At 39.8% G+C, this 19,089-nt stretch overlaps 1 protein-coding gene across 2 annotated transcripts in view; it reads right to left on the bottom strand.

The window, feature by feature from the left end:
- Positions 1-19,089, bottom strand: part of UNC13C (unc-13 homolog C) — a 632,546-nt gene that overhangs the window by 161,409 nt on the left and 452,048 nt on the right. For both annotated transcript variants that reach the window (XM_062204781.1, XM_062204780.1), the window contains one exon: positions 2,298-2,424. In XM_062204781.1, the coding sequence (XP_062060765.1) occupies positions 2,298-2,424 (127 nt within the window). The remainder of the gene's footprint in view (positions 1-2,297; positions 2,425-19,089) is intronic.

The following is a 19,089-nucleotide window of genomic DNA, read 5'->3' as shown; positions in this document are numbered from 1 at the left end:
GGAATCAGAAACCGCCTCAAAAAGAAACTGTAAGCAATGTTGTGCTCCTGTCAAATTCACTTTTCTCTGGAATCTTGGTCCCAAAAGTCTAAGTCCTGGACACCAATATTTGTTTTTCCAGCTCAAGGCAATTGCTGTAAGCTCTGAGTGACTGTGCTGTTCGGCCTCCAAGCCCAGTATTGCAAAGTGGCAAACATTCAGGGGTGGGGGCCGTGAGAGAGAGGCTGCGACTGGAACATTACTCAGCTCAGTGAATTTCTCTTTTCTCTGGGATCTTAGCTTTTCAGTGCCTACTTTTTTTTTTTTCTGATGCTGCTTAATTTTATTCATTTTTTTGTATCTGGCTTTTGAGCGAGCATCTGAGTCTAATTTTAGTTTAGTGTAATAACTCTAGACAGAACCAGAAGCCAATGTATCTGGCAAATAACTGCTCTGTTTTAACTCTATTCCTCATGTATTTCATCTTTAATTCTGACATTTAACCCCATATGTATCTAGTTGACAAATTCTGTAGTTTCATTTTCACAGTTTCTCTTCTTCATGTCTTTGCTCTTAATTTTCTCACTGGAACAACTCCATATTGTTAGTATAGTCTTCTTATGTAATGAACATGATTTCATCTTATTTTTAATATTTTTATTTTTAATTAACAAAACTACATATTTGCTGTGTAAAACATGCTCTTTATAATCACTAAATCAATTTAACTAACATGCATTATTTTATATACTTTGATTTTTTGTGTGTGGTGAGAACACATACTATTTACTCAAATTTTCAAGAATATAGTACACTATTAATATAATATACATTATTATTATTAACATACTGATCATATTATACAGTAGATCAATGGAACTTCTTTTTCCTCTCTAGCTGGAAGTCTATATCCTTTAAACAAGATCTCTTCACTTTCCCAGTAGAATAAACTTTAACTTGTATCACTTATGTTACAATCTTCTGTGAGAAGAGTTATACTAGACGATTGCTCTAATCTTTTCATAATGTTGTTCATTGGCTCATATATCTTCCATCCCCCATTCTCTATCTCTTCCAGCTCCCACAATGCCTACTAAATACCATATAAGTTTCACAGCATTTATGAACATAAATCTAGTTCAAAACTACTTTTCCTGTATCAATTTACACTAATTTTGTAAAAATACAACATACCTCTTTGGAATAACACTATTTCCCATGGATCATAGCCCATATACTCCTAACTCCATAATTATGCTCATAACTTCTGTTACCACCTGAAACCTTTTCTCCCTGTTCCTGCCATAATCTGACCAATTCTTCACAGTGTACATCAAATGCTGCCCTACCCATAAGTACCATGCGGAGTACCCCAAGTACCACTTTATGCTCCTGAAATTAACACTTGTTTCATTTTGCCTTGCTATTTTTTAAAACAACATTTGTTTCTAGATGAAAGGCAGACAGAGGGGAAGAGAGAGAGATGCCTGCAGCAGGCAGGGAACGGCCTCTCTGCACTCATCTGGGTCTCCCATGCGAGTGGGAGAGAAGCTGGAATCCACAAGAAGTTGGGACTTCAACTCAGGCACTCCAACATGGGATGCCAGTGTCCCAGGAGGCATCTTTACTACTGCATCGAGCGTCTGCCATTGTTTTGTCATGATTGCTGTACTTGTCAACAGCTCCTTTCAAGGTAAGGTCCTTATGTTAGTCATCTTACCCGACAGCCTTGCAGTGCAGTGTCTGGCTTTCAATAGAACGAGGCGGAATCTGACACACCTCAGAGGCAGGGTGCCACCAGCATGACTGTGTGATTATCAATGTGCTTCACAGAGGCTCATTTATGAGACGGTAATCTGTTAATTTTCTTTTAGAAATATGAATTTATGAGACAGTTGTAAATTTAAATGAAAGGGAAAATCTGATGATATATATTTATAATATAAATTTTTAAATATAATTTGTACTAACATTCATATATATATAAATGTCAGCATATAAGCAGCCTTTTTTTTTTAAAGAAATCTATGTTCTAGTGCTTTTCACAGGAAACAATTTCATCAAGTGAGGGATACCCCATAATGTATTCTTTTCTCTTTGAGGCTAATATTCAAGTAAGGATTACTAGAAAAATACAACATAATTCACTTAAATATGGTTCTCAAAGAATGTAAATATTTTAATGATGATTGTGTAAGAATAATGTCTGCATGGAAATGAAGACTATGTGAAGAGATTTTAGTGATGCACAATCCAGCTGTAATTCACAGGACTCTGAGTTTGGGAACAAACAGGAGGGTGTGACAATCACTACTTACAGGGAGTATTCAGGCACAGCATCCTGGAAGGCAGGAAGTTCACGCACATATTCATTATAAAACCATTTCACTTTGAAATGCAAATTCATATAATCGGTGCTCTTGCATAATCGCTGCTTCTCATGTTCTATAACAGATAAAATCAAACATTTAATAAAGTTTAGTTTGCCAACAATGCTGTACATTTCCAATCTACTTTTGTTATTTGTATTACTAAAAAGAAGAGAAGAGTGAGTAAAAGGGAACAGCAAAGTGTATTGCTAAACGCAGACTTGAAATTTTATAATATTTAAAATAAAATATAGATGATACAGAGTGTAGCAGTAATGTAAAATAACCTTGAATTTTCTCATTGTTCTTTCTGGGAAAGTTGAGAGTTCAAATGCAGTTAGACAGTAAGAATGCATTAAAATTTTTCTATTTATCTTGAGGCTCTCATATTTTGGCTACTTTTAGCCTCATGCAAAGTGACAGAATTAAAATTTAAGTATGAATAAAACATGAGTGAAACTAGAAGCCATAATCATGGATTAATATTTTAAATCTGAGTGAGTAGATCATATTCCAGCCTAATTATTTAATATTTAAAGAATTAAGATCGTTGGAAAAGAGAACATATTTCTAGTGTCTAAGTCATATGGTTTCTTCATCAATTTATTTACGTTTAGTTAAAATATTTTGCATCCTGTTTTATATTTCTTTAGCAGGATTATCTACTATGTATAATTTGTTTCTCTCTTGCTCAAACAGTAGAACCTAACCCTGATATTGTAATCTAGTCTCTCATTACTGGGGACCAGAGACAAATAATGTGATTGGACATGTTTATCTCTGTTCTCTGCTCTCCTTCTTGGCCAATTCTGGCCACAACCATGAATCTAGCAAAACTGAAAATATCTCTAGCTATACTCAGGTTGAAAATGTCCCCTGAGAAATTCTGGCTTAGGTCTATGAGACTTCTTCAAGATAGGAAAATAACATATAGTAGAAACATCCTATATTTACTTTCTACACTCAATGAGTCTATTAGATTGTTAGAAATAACTCAAGGGCATCCCTGTTTTCTAAGACCTGATTGTAGAGGGACTTAAATCCCAATGGTGAACACAAGAGAGAACACAAGCCCAAACTAAACATTTTTGAATAGAACAATGACCAATTCAGGACAATTTGTGGAAACCAAAGAGAGAAGGGGGAGGCATACTACACACAAACACACAAACACACACACACACACACGGAAACAAGAATGAACTCACACTTCTAGGCCCCACTCCCAAACAATTGTGGAAAAGACACTTTGCTTAGTTCCCTCCAAAATTATTTCATTACATTTTTTAGACCTTTCAATTCTGGCTCTCCACCATTCTCTCTCCCTTCAGATGTCTAGTGTCCCATCAGTTCTTAAGAAGAAATATTTACTTGATTAAACTCATAGGTAGTCACATAACACAATACTACCTTGAACCGAACAACAAAGAGACCCTTGTCCTGGGACTCACACAGGTGGAGTGCTCATCTTACCACAAATATGGACAGAAATTAGACAGCTCCTGGGATCATCTATCACTTGTGTCAGAGCATTTTATTTTTTTTTTTACATTTATTTATTTGAAAAGCAGTGTTACCAAGAGAGAGACAGAAAGACAGAGAGACAGAGATCTTCCATCTGTTGGTTCACTCCTCAAGTGGCTGAAGCCAAAATATAGGAACTTCTTCTAGGTCTTCCACATGGTGCAGGGGCCCAAGGACTTGGGCTATATTTTGCTCCTTTCCCAGGTGCATTAGCAGGGAGCTGGATTAGAAGTGGAGCAGCCAGGACTTGAACAAGTGCCCATATGCAATGATAGTTTTATAGGCAGCAGCTCAATCCACTACACCATAACGCCAGGCTCAGTGTTTAAACTTTTTTGAAAGATGTATTTATTCATTTGAAAGGCAGAGTTACAGAGAGGCAGAGGCAGAGGCAGAAGCCGAGGCAGAGAGAGAGAGAGAGAGAGAGAGAGAGAGAGAGATCTTCCATATGCTGATTCACTTCCCAGAGGGCTATACCAGCCAGAGGAGTATTGATCCAAAGCCAGGAGCCAGGAACTTCTTCTGTGTCTCTCATTTAGGTGTAGGGGCCCAAGCACTTGGGCCATCTTCTACTGCTTTCCCAGGCCATAACAGAGAGCTGGATCAGATGTGGAGCAGCCAGAACTTGAAGCAGCACCCATATGGGATGCCAGCACTGCAAGCGGTGGCTTTACCCGCTATGCCACACTGTTGGCCCCACATTTTGATTTTAATATAAGTGTTTTTGAATAGATTAAATAAAAATAACTTTCTAAAAATTTCATCTGAGAAAAACATATATATGAATTGTACCTAAGAAAACATACAGAAATTATTTTAATTTAAAATTTTTGTAAATTTTTTTTTAAATTTTATTTAAGTTATACAAGTTTCATGTATTTCATATATGCAGACTGAGGAACACAGAGATACTTCCCACCCTCCCTTCTCTCCTGCCCACACTCCAACCTTTCTTTTTCCTCCCTCTTCCATTATTCATTCTTATTTTTTACAATGATCTACTTTCAGTTTACTTAATGATCATAGAGTTAAGTCTACACTAAATAAAAAAGTTCAACAAACTATGAAAAAAAAAACCAAAACAGTGTTGCTCAATAGAAGAGACAAGGGCTGTTAACAGTCATTGAATCTCAAAATGTCTTTTTCATTCCAATACATTACATTTTAGGTACTCTATTAGCTGCCTTGGATTAGGGTAAACATATGGTATCTGCTTTTTGGGACTGTCTTATTTCACTAAGTATAATGGTTTCCAGTTGCACCAATTTTTTTGCAAAAGACATGATTTTTCTTTGAGCTGAGTAGTACTCCATAGTGTATATATACCATAATTTCTTTATCCAGTCAACAGCTGATTGCGATCTGGATTGATTCCATATCTTTTTTTTTTTTTTTGACAGGCAGAGTGGACAGTTAGAGAGAGACAGAGAGAAAGGTCTTCCTTTGCCGTTGGTTCACCCTCCAATGGCCACTGCGGCTGGCACACTGCGGCTGGCGCACCATGCTGATCCGATGGCAGGAGCCAGTTGCTTTTCCTGGTCTCCCATGGGGTGCAGGGCCCAAGCACTTGGGCCATCCTCCACTGCACTCCCTGGCCACAGCAGAGAGCTGGCCTGGAAGAGGGGCAACCAGGACAGGATCGGTGCCCCGACCTGGACTAGAACCCGGTGTGCTGGCGCTGCAAGGCGGAGGATTAGCCTAGTGAGCTGCAGCGCCGGCCCAGATTCCATATCTTAGCTATTGTGAATTGAGCTACAATGTACACGAGGGTACAGATAACTTTTCAAATGCTGATTTCTTTTGGTTTGGGTAAATTGTCAGGAGTGGGGTAGCTGGGTTATAAGGTAGGTCTATATTTAGATTTCTGAGATATCTCCATACTGTCTTCCACAGTGGCTGCACCAGTTTAAATCCCCACCAAGAGTGGATTAGGGTACCTTTTCCCCTACATCCTCACCAGCATTTGTTGTTTGTTGATTTCTGTATGAGAGCCATTCTTACTGGGGTGAGGTGAAACCTCATTGTGGTTGTGATTTACGTATCCATGATGGCTAGTGATCCCGAGCATTTTTTTCAAGTGTCTGCTGGCCATTTGCATTTCCCCTCTTGAAAAATGCTTGTTGAACTCCTTTGTCCATTTTTTAACTGTATTGTTTGCTTTGTTGTTGTTGAATATCTTAAGTTCTTTATAGATTCTTGATGTTTACCCTTTATCAGTTTCATAGTTTGCAAATATTTTCTCCCATTCTCTTCATTTTGCTGAGTGTTTCTTTTGCAGTGCAGAAGCTTCTCAGCCTGAAGTAATTCCATTTGTCAATTTTGGTTTTGATTGCCTTTGCTTCTGAGGTCCTTTGGAATAGGCAAAATTTTTGTATCTTCTTTAAATTACTTATTCTTATAAAATACACATTTTTAAAGATTTATTTATTTTTGTTTGAAAGTCAGAGTTACACACAGAGAGAAGAGAGGCAGAGTTAGAGAAAGAGAGAGAGCAGTCTTCCATCTGCTGGTTCACTTCCCAATTGGCTGCAATGGCCAGAGCTGCGCCGATCTGAAGCCAGGAGCCAGGAGCTTCCTCCAGGTCTCCCACGTGGGTGCAGAGGCCCAAGGACTTGGCCCATCTTCTACTGCTTTCCCAGGCCACAGCAGAGTGCTGGATCAGAAGAGGAGCAGCCAGGACTAAATTCAGCGCCCATATGGAATGCCGGCACTACAGGCAGAGGCTTTACCCACTACGCCACAGTGCAAACCCCATAAAATACATATTTAAGTTATGTGCTTTGAATATAGTCACATTTTAGCCTTTTAACTGTTAGGAATCTGAATAAACTGAGATTGGGAAGAAAAAAAAATAAATACCTAACTAAAGTTCTGAAAATGAAAAAAAAGCTTCAAGAAAGAAGTAGGAAAAAAATCCAAGGTGAAAGTGTGCTTACAGCTTTAAAAACAAGAAAAGTGCAGACATCATATGACTCAGATGCCTGGCACAACTTTAAATGGAACACAGAATATTAATATTTAAAATATTTTATTGTAACTGCATAATTAGTCATTTTACCGAAGTAAAGGTGAGTATGGCATTTTCTGGAATAAAAATTTAACAATTTTCAATTTATATATAACCCTATTTTAAAACCCCACATTGCCAGTCTAATCACAATGCCCAAATATGCAAATATTATCTATATACACATTCATAATTACATTGCAACTTTGACATTTTGCTGGCTTTTGACTTATTAAAACATACCTTGTATTATATGTATTTTTTTCATGTTGTTATGAAGATCTATTTATTGAGGTAGCAAGATAGAATATGTTTTAACATCTTGGTATAGAAATTGTAAACCCTTAGATCCATGGTATGTGAGCCTCCACGTGGGCTCTTGCCTCTGTGAACGTTGAGAATGAGCCTGACTGAATGTGTTAGCTCTTCCAAGACTATTTGCACTTTAACAGACTGCTGGAGGGAAGGGCAGCCCAGGTTCATGTACTGTGCGAAGTCTGTATTGAGTATGTAGCTTGTGCCATGTCATGGGCAAGGCACTAGGGGACACAAGGACAAACTGGATCTGCAATGCCTTGGGCGTAAAGAGAAGAGATGTTGTGCCAACAGTCAACACAATATGGCAAATGCCATGATTTTCACAATATCCAGGATGTCATGTGTCACTGTGGAAAAGAGAACTCAGCACAGCCTTGCTCTTTATGTGACCAATTAAACACAGTATTGATTTGCTCATGGTGCTATTTAGTGTGCGGTGAGGAATTTACATCAGAAGAAATGCATATAAAATATGACTTATTTTTATTACTTAAAATGGATACTACCTTAATTTGATTTGAAAGTCAGAATTACAGAGAGAGGGACGGGTGGATCTTCCACCTGCTGATTCACTCCTCAAAAGGCTGCAATGGCCGATGCTGGGCCAGGCAAAAGTCAGGAGCCTAGAACTCCAATTAGTTCTTCCACATGGGTTGCAGAGGTTCAAGTACTTGGCCTGTTTTCTGCTGTTTTCCCCAGGTGTATTGGCAGGTCGCTGGATCAAAAGTGGAGCAGGTAGCACTCAAAATGGCACTCATATGGGATGCCAGTGGCTTAACCTACTGTGACTCAATGCCAGCCCCCAAAGGAATACTGTTTAAGATGTATGTGTTCCTTCTGTGAAATTATGTTATTTCCACTTAAACCCTTGGGCTTCTTTCTTTGTTTGTGCTCACATTTTTAAATATTTGGGTGCTAAGTTTGGTTGACCCATGATTCATGTTGTACATAAAAGAAAAGGGTTCACTAGTTCCTGACCAGGGCAATGCAGCACCAATCTCTACTTTGGAAAGCAGACAAAAGCCAGTCAGGTTGTCAGACAACGCCTTCAATCTCTTTGTGGAATCTGGGTGCACTTCACTTTACTTCTCCATAGGAGGTGAAGTTGTCCCTCCCTCCCTCTTAGGATCCTCCGTTCAGAACTCACAAACCTCCCCAGCCCCATTCTGCATGACACCGCAAGCTCTCCACATTCCTTCAGTCTCCCTGTTCCTGCATTTCAGCAAAGAAACACCTCTTTGTGCCTGCTTTCCTGAAGCCAAGCCACTTTTCACCACCTGCTAAGTTTTTCATCCAAAATGGATACAGAAAAGCAGAGAGGAAGGACATAATTGATGTTTAAAAGACAAAATCTGGTTTTGTTTTCATCTAGAGACTATCCTTTGTAGTTTCTAAGTATGTATCTGATATGATAACTCCAATTATCAGAGTTTTTCCAGCCCCTTGGCTGAAAAAGATATCTTAGAAGAATTACTAATAGTTTCCTCTTCACAGAAATTGCTTGTGAACCCATAGGAGTTCATTTCAGCCCCTTTAAGTTGTGTTTCTCTCATGCTCTATCCACTGATTGCTGCTGGTGGACAGAGATAAGAGATCAGTAGCATCTGTTGTCCCATTCAGCCAAATCAACAAAAGAGTAATTGAGATCTTTCCATGCGTGATGCGCTTCAGCTGATACCACCAGGAGCTTTCAGGTTGAGTGCTGGTGGTCTAAGTCTTAGCCTGAGGACAGTGCAAATCGTATAGGAAAGCAAGGTATCCTCCTGCACAATGAAGTTCAATGTGATGATTGTACTTAAGTAGCCAATATCAACTCTAAGCGTTTTTCCCCTATAGGGACTTCTAATAATAAGCATGAACTTGAGTAATTAAAAGACCTCCAAACCATTTCTCATTCCTTCCATGCACACAATGAGACGACATGCCCTGTGGAATCATCCGGCATCTCTTTAACCTCATCTTTGCAGATGCAGAAGATCCCAGTGAGGATTCCAATGCTGTAGCACTGGTTAGGAACTTTTTTTTTTTCCACCAAAGGCCATTTGGATATTGCCTTGGCATGCCCGGACCAAATGATTTTGTGGACCTTGTATGGCCCAGAGGCCAGGCATTCCCCACCCCTATCAGGGGATAGCAGTGTCCTAGATAATAGGAGGCGGGGTCCTTGAGCCATCTCTCAGAGGAGAGCTGCCCACAGTCTGCCTCACACAAGTCAGTCATGCACAAGCTTGTAGTGTGATACGTGGTCTGTTCTGGAGTTAGGCTACATGATATTAGATTTTGTTGAACCATGAAAACATTTTCAAAGGCTGAGACCCACTTATTAATAATCCTCCTTACTACTATAAATGTTTACTACATATGTGTGTATGTGTGTATATTTAGTGCACTTATATGTATGAATATGCCTGTATATAATTTATGTAATGTATATATGCATGTTTGCAGGAGGCCCTATTGATTTGTATGGATCCCATTATGAATTGTTTCCCCCTTCATAAAGGAAACCCAGTTAATCAGACTTTGTTAAGTTAAAAGCACAAAGGCTCTGAATGAAGAATAATCATAGAAGTCAGATACAAAGTGTGTGGATGGATTAATATTGGTTTTTACCTTCCTGTAAGCCTTATTTCATACTTGTGTTCCCAGTTATATTCTGGGTAGTTATTGCCACTTAAATCATTCATAAAAAAAGAGCTGTTATTGTTTTAAAATCCATGTGCCTGTTTTTCTCATGTGTTGATATATTTCTCCCATAATGTATAATTACATATCATACAGGCAATGTTTCAAACAAACTACAATTACATCCTAACAACTACCTATCAAATATCAGAGACTATAACATAAAATTCAAAATATAGTCCAAATTATCATTATACTCAAATTATCTTCTGTTTAATGGTAGACATTGTTGAAAAATTGCATCCTTCTTATTTGATGTGAATGTGTCTTAGAATTTATTTAGCCATCAATCTCCTGCATTTTTAATTTTGCCAACCAAGATTTAACTAGCTCATTACATTTACAAAATAAAACATTTAATTAGTTTTCCAAATTGCCAGATAATAATTCTGTACAAAATTTATCTCTGAATTGCAATGAGAAATATGAATATTTTACTACCAGAATAAAAATGTTTCGTTAATATTATACAAGGAAAAAGCTTGGCAATTTGGAAGAATATGACTGTTTTCTTTGAAATTTTGCTGACCAGTATTTACTTGGAAAGAATGTATGTTTTTTTTTTTTTTCTGAAAGTTAGTGCTCATGCATGGAGTTGTCTCTATAACACAGAAATGTAGAGTTCTGTATAGGTTTATATGGTAAGGAGTATATACACCCAACACATTCTCTTGTCAAAGTCTAATTTGCTGTCATCAACGCAGTGTCATTTTCCATCTTTTTTTGCCATCATTCCATTGTGTAAGCTATCTTCTTTGTCCAGCAGCTGGCAGCCCACAGTTTTGTACAACACTATTGAGCATTGCTCTCAGTGTTAGCTAGCTCTATCTCTAATAGGTGGTGTTATAGAAGGCCTGGAAGGAACAAATACAAAGCCAGCGATGCTTCGTTAGACATTGTGTGCTCAAACATAAAACTTCATTACTCAGAAAGTTTGGTTCTAAAATAAATTCATAGGGGCCGGTGCTGTGGCACAGTGGGCTGAGGCGCCAGCATCCCATGTGGGTGCTGGTTTGAGACCCAGCTGCTCCACTTCCAGTCCAGCTCTCTGCTGTGGCCTGAGAAAGCAGTAGAAGATGGCCCAAGTGCTTGGGCCCCTGAACTCACGTGGGAGACCCGCAAGAAGCTCCTGGCTCCTGGCTTCGGATTGGCTCAGCTCCAGCTGTTGCGGTCAATTGGGGAGTGAACCAGCAGATGGAGCATCTCTCTCTCTCTCTCTCTCTCTCTCTCTCTCTCTCTCTCTCTCTCCGCCTCTCCTTCTGTCTCTGTAACTCTGACATTCAAATAAATAAATAAATCTTTAAAAAATAAAATAAAATAAATGCATAGAGGCAGGCATTGTGGCTCATTGGGTTGTCATTGCTTGGGGTGCAAACATCCCAAAGTGGAGTTCTGGTTCAAGTCTGGACTGCTCCATTTCCAATCCAGCTTTCTGAAGGAGGAAGTGGAGAATGTCCCACATGTTTTGATCACTGACACTCACATGGAAGACCCGGATGGAGTTCTTGGCTCCTGGCTTCAACCGCACCCTGCCCTGCCTGCTGCAGGCATTTGGGGAGTGAACTAGCAGATGGAAGGACTTGCTAACCTTTCCCCATCTCTCTGTCATGCTGCTTTTCAAATTAAATAAATAAATCTGAAAAAACCTCATATATATCAAACAATTATATACTCAAACAATAAATATCTATCTAATTAACTATAAATCAATATAATATATAAATAGGGATCATAGGTATTCTTTTACACACAAAGTGCTGAGCCATGTAATTAATAATTTAAAAATAAAGTAGAATAAATCTCCATTTCCCATTTTACAAAAGATTTGTAAAGGTTTTTCCAAAACTTTTTTTAAAGATTTTGTTTTTATTTATTTGAGAGGTAGAGTTACAGACAGTGAGAGGGAGAGACAGAGAGAGAGGTCTTCCACCCTCTGGTTCACTCCCCAAAGGGCCACAACAGCTGGAGCTGAACTGATCCGAAGCCAGGAACCACGAGCTTCTTTCATGTCTCCCATGCAGGTGCAGGGGCCCAAGGACTTGGGCCATCCTGCATTGATTTCCCAGGCCACAGCAGAGAGCTGGATTGGAAGTGGAGCAGCTGAGACACAAACCAGCACCCATAAGGGATGCCAGCACTGCAAGTGGAGGCTTAGCCCACTACACCATAGTGCTGGCCCCTTTACCATATCTTTGAAGATACAATTCACCTGAAGTTTTGACTGCCATAACTAAGATATGATATTAATATTATATAAAGGTTGGAGTAATAAAAATGAAATGTAAGAATAAATACCCTACATAACATGTTAGGAAAAAGTGATTTGGAGTAATGTGATTCTTCCAAAGAAGAAAACAGAGTGAAAATATTAGTCATAATAATAAATTGTCAATCAAACTTCTTAAAGAACAATGACTATGAAAGAAAAATATTATTTAATTTTGTAGGATATGAAATAAGACATACATATTTGTTTAATGACACATTTCTAATAACTAAATCTTAGCAAAATATCAGAGAAAAGCCACAAAATAGTAATATAATATTGTCTTCCCCGCAACCACTGAAAATGATATCAGAATAAGCTTTACTCTCAAGGGGAGTAGTTGGCAGTCCTACTCAGATTTACAAATGATCTCTCAGCAGAAGCTTCCAAAGCTTCCAAGCTCCCTGGTTTCGTTAAACTAAGAATGATGTGGAGGATAGACATACCTCATAGATAACACTTCCAGATATACATAGTCAGAATTCTAGATCTGCAACCCACAAAGATAGACTGGTATGTTTCTTGTAAGCAACTACTCCGCAGTATGGCGGAGAATACTGTGTGGCTTGTCTGACCCACAGGTATTGGAAGGTCAGAGAGCAAAATAAAGACAGATTCACATAATCCAGTACTAAGAAATGGAGATGGAAAGTTATAATGGAAAAGATGCACTGGGGGGCCGGCACCGCGGCTCACTAGGCTAATCTTCCGCCTTGCGGCGCCAGCACACCTGGTTCTAGTCCCGGTCGGGGCACCGGATTCTGTCCCGGTTGCCCCTCTTGCAGGCCAGCTCTCTGCTGTGGCCAGGGAGTGCAGTGGAGGATGGCCCAAGTGCTTGGGCCCTGCACCCCATGGGAGACCAGGAGAAGCACTGGCTCCTGCCATCGGATCAGCGCGGTGCGCGGGCCGCAGCGCGCCAGCCGCGGCGGCCATTGGAGGGTGAACCAACGGCGAAGGAAGACCTTTCTCTCTCTCTCTCTCACTGTCCACTCTGCCTGTCAAAAAAAAAAAAAAAAAATACACTGGGGAGAGAAAGCGTCTTTAGAAACACAGAAACGGCTAAACGGCAAGCACATAATGGAAAAATAAAGGAATTCAAAATAGTCATTGTCATTTTATTTATTTATTTATTTATTATTTGACAGGTAGAGTTATAGACCGTGAAAGAGAGAGACAGAGAGAAAATTCTTCCTTCCATTGGTTCACCCCCTAAATGGCCGCCACAGACGGTGCTGTGCCTATCTGAAGCCAGGAGCCAAGTGCTTCTCCTGGTCTCCCATGTGGGTGCAGGGCCCATGGATTTGGGCCATCTTCCATTGCCTTCCTGGGCCACAGCAAAAAGCTGGACTGGAAGAGGAGCAACCGGGACTAGTACCTGGCGCCCATATGGGATGCTGGCGCCACAGCCGGAAGATAAACCAAGTGAGCCACGGCGCCGGCCCCTCCACTGTCAAGCAGAGTTATTTAAAAAAGAAAGAAGCTTCACTACCAATAGAGGTAATACAAAGCATTTCCATAAATTAGAACCAGGGAGTAAACTGTATAATTTTATTCATTTATTCAATATACATTTATTGATTATCTACCATGAATGAAGTACTAATCTACACATGGAGTATACAGCAAAGAAGGAAACAGAGTGTCTATGCGTTACCATTCAGTAGGAAAAGCCACTCAATGTCTCCCTTACATATAGTAGCTAGTAGTTACAGTTAAAAAGAAAGAAAGAAAAAAAGAGAGAGAAACAAAGGCCTGTGTATATCAGTTTTGCTGCACATAGATTGTTCTGTCAAGCTTTGTTTTCACTTTGTCAAAAAAACTGACAGGAATCATATACTACTCTAGTTTTCATGCTTTCGTGACTGTTAAAATTTATGTTCTGTGAGTGAAGTTGAACATCACTTTATCTGATGATTGTTTACAGCCCTTGCCTATTTTCCTACTGGACTATGGTCCTTTTCACTCTTTATCTGTTGAACTCTTTATTCAGTAGTGCCATTAAGTCTTTGACTGCAACGTATATTAAAATATGTTATCTCAAAAATTAAAAATAAAATATTAATTTGTAAAAATGCACCATTCGATGCAATACAAAGTAGTGGTAAGCATTCTGGAAAACCACTGCACTCCAAGGGAGCAGATGAGCTGAGACTGCCTTTTTCAATAGTCTGCTCAGGGAAGGTCTCTACCGAGATGACTTGAGAACAGAACTGAGTAAAGTTGGAGAGCCGACTATGCAGGCACGTCCTCAAAGAACTCAGCAAGTAAAGTGACTCTCAGGCAGAAGGATGTGCTTTACAAGTTTGAGGAGATGCAGGAAACCCAGATTGGTAGAAGCAGAGAGCAAAGTGGAGTTGAGAGAGGGCCAGCATCCACAGGATCTTATAATATACAATAAACACATTTCTTCCTGAATTGTGGAGTAACAATGAATGATTTGGTTCCAACTGACATTTATAAAACATCATTTTGGTTCCTGGGAGAAAAGATAAAAGGATCAAAAAGTGAAGGCAGAGAGGCATACAAAGGGCCATCAAAAAATTAGGGGGAGGAGGGGGGAGGGTGCAAGCATTTGGCCTCGAGGTTATAAGACTCTGTGCCCTATATCAGAATGCCTGGGCTCAATATCCATCCGCAGTCCCTGAATCCAGTGTCCTGCTAATGCAGACCTTGGAAGGCAGTGATGATGTCTCAAGTAAGCGGTTTTCCTGCCATCCATGTGGGAGAGCTGGATTGAATCCCCAGTGTCTCCAGGCTTTGACCTAGCCTGAGGCTGTTGTGGGTATTTGGCAAGAGAACTGGTGGATTATCTCTTGGTAGCCATTACTTTGATTGACCTTGTGCTTTGTCTTCAAGATCATACTGGGAAACCCATGCTTCTCTTCTGACTATAATTCTTTGAAGAATTCCTTCAGGGTCTTGATTCAGCTCACTGAAAATTTCCATTAAAAGCTCTGTTTTTGTCTCCTGCTGTTCTGGGAGCAGAGCAAGTATTTTGGTACACATTGATCAAAAACCACTTAAATTTTTTCAGTCAGAATTTTGTAAGCTTGGGAATAGTGTTGCAAGTAGTGAGTTAAGCTGTTTTTCTGCACCCTGGTACCCCATATTGGAGTTCCAGTTTGAGTCCTAGATGTTCCACTTCCTATCCAGCTTCAACACATCTGGAAAGGCAGTGGAAGCTGGCCTGCCCTGAGTGCCTGGGCCCCTGCCACCCATGCGGGAAACCTGGATGGACTTCCAGGGCTCCTGGCTTCATCCTGGACCAGCCCCAGCCACTGCAACCATTTGGGGAGTGAACCAGCAGATTGAAGTGTGCGCTCTCTCTCTCCCTCTCTTTTTCACTCTCCCTCCCTCATCCCTCCCTCTCTCTCTCCCTTCCAAATAAATAAATATTTTTAAAAAGAAGTTTGTAAGTTGAACTAACAAATTCAACAGTTTCTGCTATTTTCAAGTAGTACATGAACAAGATTATTTAATTATTTATTATTAATTATTTTTATTATTATTATTTCTTAAATGTGGACTGTCTACTACCGAGAGATTCATCTACAACATCATCTTATCCTTCTTAAAACAAGTCTGCATTTATAAACTGCATTATCTCCATAAACCTTTTGTAAAAAATCAGCGATTTAACCATTCTTTCATGCATGCTTCACCATAAATTCGAAATCTATCTTTGCTTAAATTTTTACAGAATTCATGTTGTTCTTGTTAGTGCTCTTTTCAAACTGATGTCCTATCCTTCTTAGTGCCTCAAATTAGATCTTGTTTAGAAATGTTATAACTAGTTCTTACAGTTATTTTGGTTTAAAAAAAATCAAAATCCATGCATGTATTTTTTTAAAGATTTATTTATTTACTTGAAAGTCAGAGTTACACAGAGAAAGGAAAGGCGGGGGTGGGGGTGGGGGTGCGGCGGGGAGAGAAAAGTCCTTCATCCTCTGGTTCACTCCCCAATTGGCTGCAATTGCCAGACCTGGGCCAATCCAAAGCCAGGAGCCAGGACCTTCTTCTGGATCTCCCACATGAGTGTAGAGGCCCATGGACTTGGGCCATCCTCTACTGATTTCCTGGGCCACAGCAGAGAACCGGATAGGGAGAAAAGCAGTTGGGACTCGAACCAGCACCCAAATGGGATGCTGGCAATGCAGGTGGTGGCTCTACCCGCAATGCCCCAGTGCTGGCCCCTTTGTATGTATTTTTATAATGCATATTTTCCATGAACTTATTGAAGCATCTCAAACAGAAAAATGTAATAGATATGGCCACTTAGTCTTGGGTACTATCAGTGGTGATTATGATAGAAGTGGAGAGGCATGAGGTCTAATTTTGGTTGTTTGCTTTTCCATTGCATAGCCTTGCCTCTTACTTAATCCCTTCCTAAATAAACTGAGAACAGAAATGTCAGCTTAGTGAAATTTTGCACCTACATACTATCTTATTTGCTTAGAAGCATAGATGGATGAATGGGTGGAGAGGAAGATGGATAAAACAAGGTAAAGGTTGTACCCAGCCTTTTTGACATGTTTCTTTCCTTATTTTCTCTTTACTTTTTCTGAGAATGCATTGAGTCACCATCAGACTGAGGGAAGACCTGTCCCCATGGACTTGGTCAGTGACTTCACCATCAGACTGAGGGAAGACCTGTCCCCTTGGACTTGGTCGATGACTTCACTGATTTATAGCTTCTCATGAAGAAAAGTCACTGCTGTGTCTTCAAGTCTGAAATATCTGTGTTAAAAGACCTTGTTTATCTCAGTAAAATTGTAAAGGATTGTTAAGAAAACATAAAAATGATTTTATTCCATAACAGGTAGCTCATATAAAGCCATAATCATTTTATGAATTTCTCAGAAGTTTGTAACTCTTATTGCAAAATCATTGTTTATATTTTTTGTTCAAAGACTCAAATCTTTGTGGATTCCACTTCTTGTAATTTCCTGTATATTTTCTCATTATTTATTTAAATGTATCCTGTAGTTGAGAACCCACTTTAGGATAATATTGATTTCTATAAATTATTTACAAGATAGAAAACCTAAAAGGAATCTCCTTTTCTCTTACGTTTCTGAGTTTGCCAACATCTCTTTATTATCCATATTTAAGAGGAAGTAGAACTAATTGAGAAGTCATGAAGATAAAGTGTAAAATGATTAATTTAGTTTATATTTTCACTAGATGTAATTAAAACACCCTAATTTTTGATTAAAATTTACTGCTAGTGACAATCATTTTCTTAATTTATTGATAATTTCTTTAAGAAGTCTGAGTTTCTTTCTCTGTATGCCTAATTTTTAATTAATTAACTTTACTTCTTTGAGAGGCAAAGACAGAGAAAAGAGAGATAGACAGAAAGAGGTAAACAGACAGATGGAGAAAGATCTCCTATCTGCTGGCTCATTCTTCAAATGCCTGCAATGGCCCAGGCTAGACCAGGCCATGTCTAGGAGCTAGGAACTCAATCTGGACCTGCCACATTAGTGGCAGGAACCAATCACTTGAGCCATCAGCACTACCTCCCAGAGTCTGCATTGGCAGGAACCTGGAATCAGGAGCCAGAGAAAGGACTTGAATACAGGAACTCCAACGTGGGATGTTGGCATTCCAATCAACCTTTAACCAGCAGGCCAGCGACCCACCACCTGCCCCTATGGATGCTTGTTTTAGCTTTACTAGGTTAGGCTTCAACTCATGATTTTATTTGATTATTTTTTTGAAAAGCAGGGTCTCACACACACAGACACAGACACAGACACACGAGAGAGAGAGAGAGAGAGAGAGAGAGAGAGAGAGAGAGAGAGAGACAAAGACAGAGAAAGAGACCTTCCGCCTGCTGGTTCACTCCCCCAAAAGCCTGCCACAGCCAGAACAGCTAGAGCTGGACCAGGCCAAAGTGAGGAGTCAAGAATTCCATCCAGGTCTCCTATATGGGTGGCAGGAACCTGAGCACTTAGGCCGTCACCTGCTGCCTCCCAGGTGCATTAGCAGGAAGCTGGATTGGAAGCAGAGGCAGGATTCTATTTTAGGTGCTCAGATACAGGACACAACAATCTCAAGTGGCAGATTGCACCATAATTCCCTCTCCCAATTCATAGTTTTGAAATATTGCATGTATCAATTACACACTGAAAATAAGTAAGTAGCTAAAAACAAACATGAATATTTTTATAACTACTGGAAACTAAAACAAAGCTGATTGATAATCATGGCCAGAATCTAGGAGAAATTTCAGAAAAAAAAGGAGAGAGGGAGAGAGAGAGAGAGAAAGAAAGGGAGGGAGGGAGGGAGGGAGGGAGGGAAAAAGCAAATCTGCATCTATAACATTGCAATGGATGTTTCACTGAGATATTTTATGGGCACCTAACAGGAGGTTCTAAATTCCAGTGTGAGTCCCTCTGCACATCTTTCATCATGCTGCTCACCCCTTCACATCTAGCCAGATGTGAGCTAATCCTCAGGTATCCAGCAGCCACAGTTCTGATTCTGAACCCCTTCCAACCATGTATCATACTACAGTGTTGTAGAAGACCACTTGTAGAAAACAGCTGGCCAGGAAGTATCTGGGGTGTGTGTGTGCTCTGAGCATGTATGTGTTTCTGTTGGTGAAATGTCCAGAAAGAGGAAACAGGGAAACACCAGAGGATTTTGCATTCTACCGAGTATGGGGGTCTCCTAATTAAAATCACCTTAACATCCTGTGTAACAGCAAAGACAGAGAATGAGTTCTGTGGAGAAAACAGTACAATGCTTATGAGAAAAAAATTAAGAATAAAGGAAGAGGAGCAACAGCAAGACTGTTTAGAGTGGTGGTGCTCAGACACTGCTCTGGGTTTGTTACGATGCAGATTCACGAGTGGGTGCTTGTGGAGCAGGTCATCTGCTGTTTGGGACGCTCACATCCCAGGTCAGAGTGCTTCAGTCCAGATCCGAGCTCC

This window comes from Lepus europaeus, chromosome 11 (genome assembly GCF_033115175.1).
Source record: "Lepus europaeus isolate LE1 chromosome 11, mLepTim1.pri, whole genome shotgun sequence".
NCBI classification, from domain to species: Eukaryota; Metazoa; Chordata; class Mammalia; order Lagomorpha; family Leporidae; genus Lepus; species Lepus europaeus.
The sequence above is the reverse complement of the archived record's forward strand: the minus strand, read 5'-3'. Positions and strand labels throughout refer to the sequence as shown.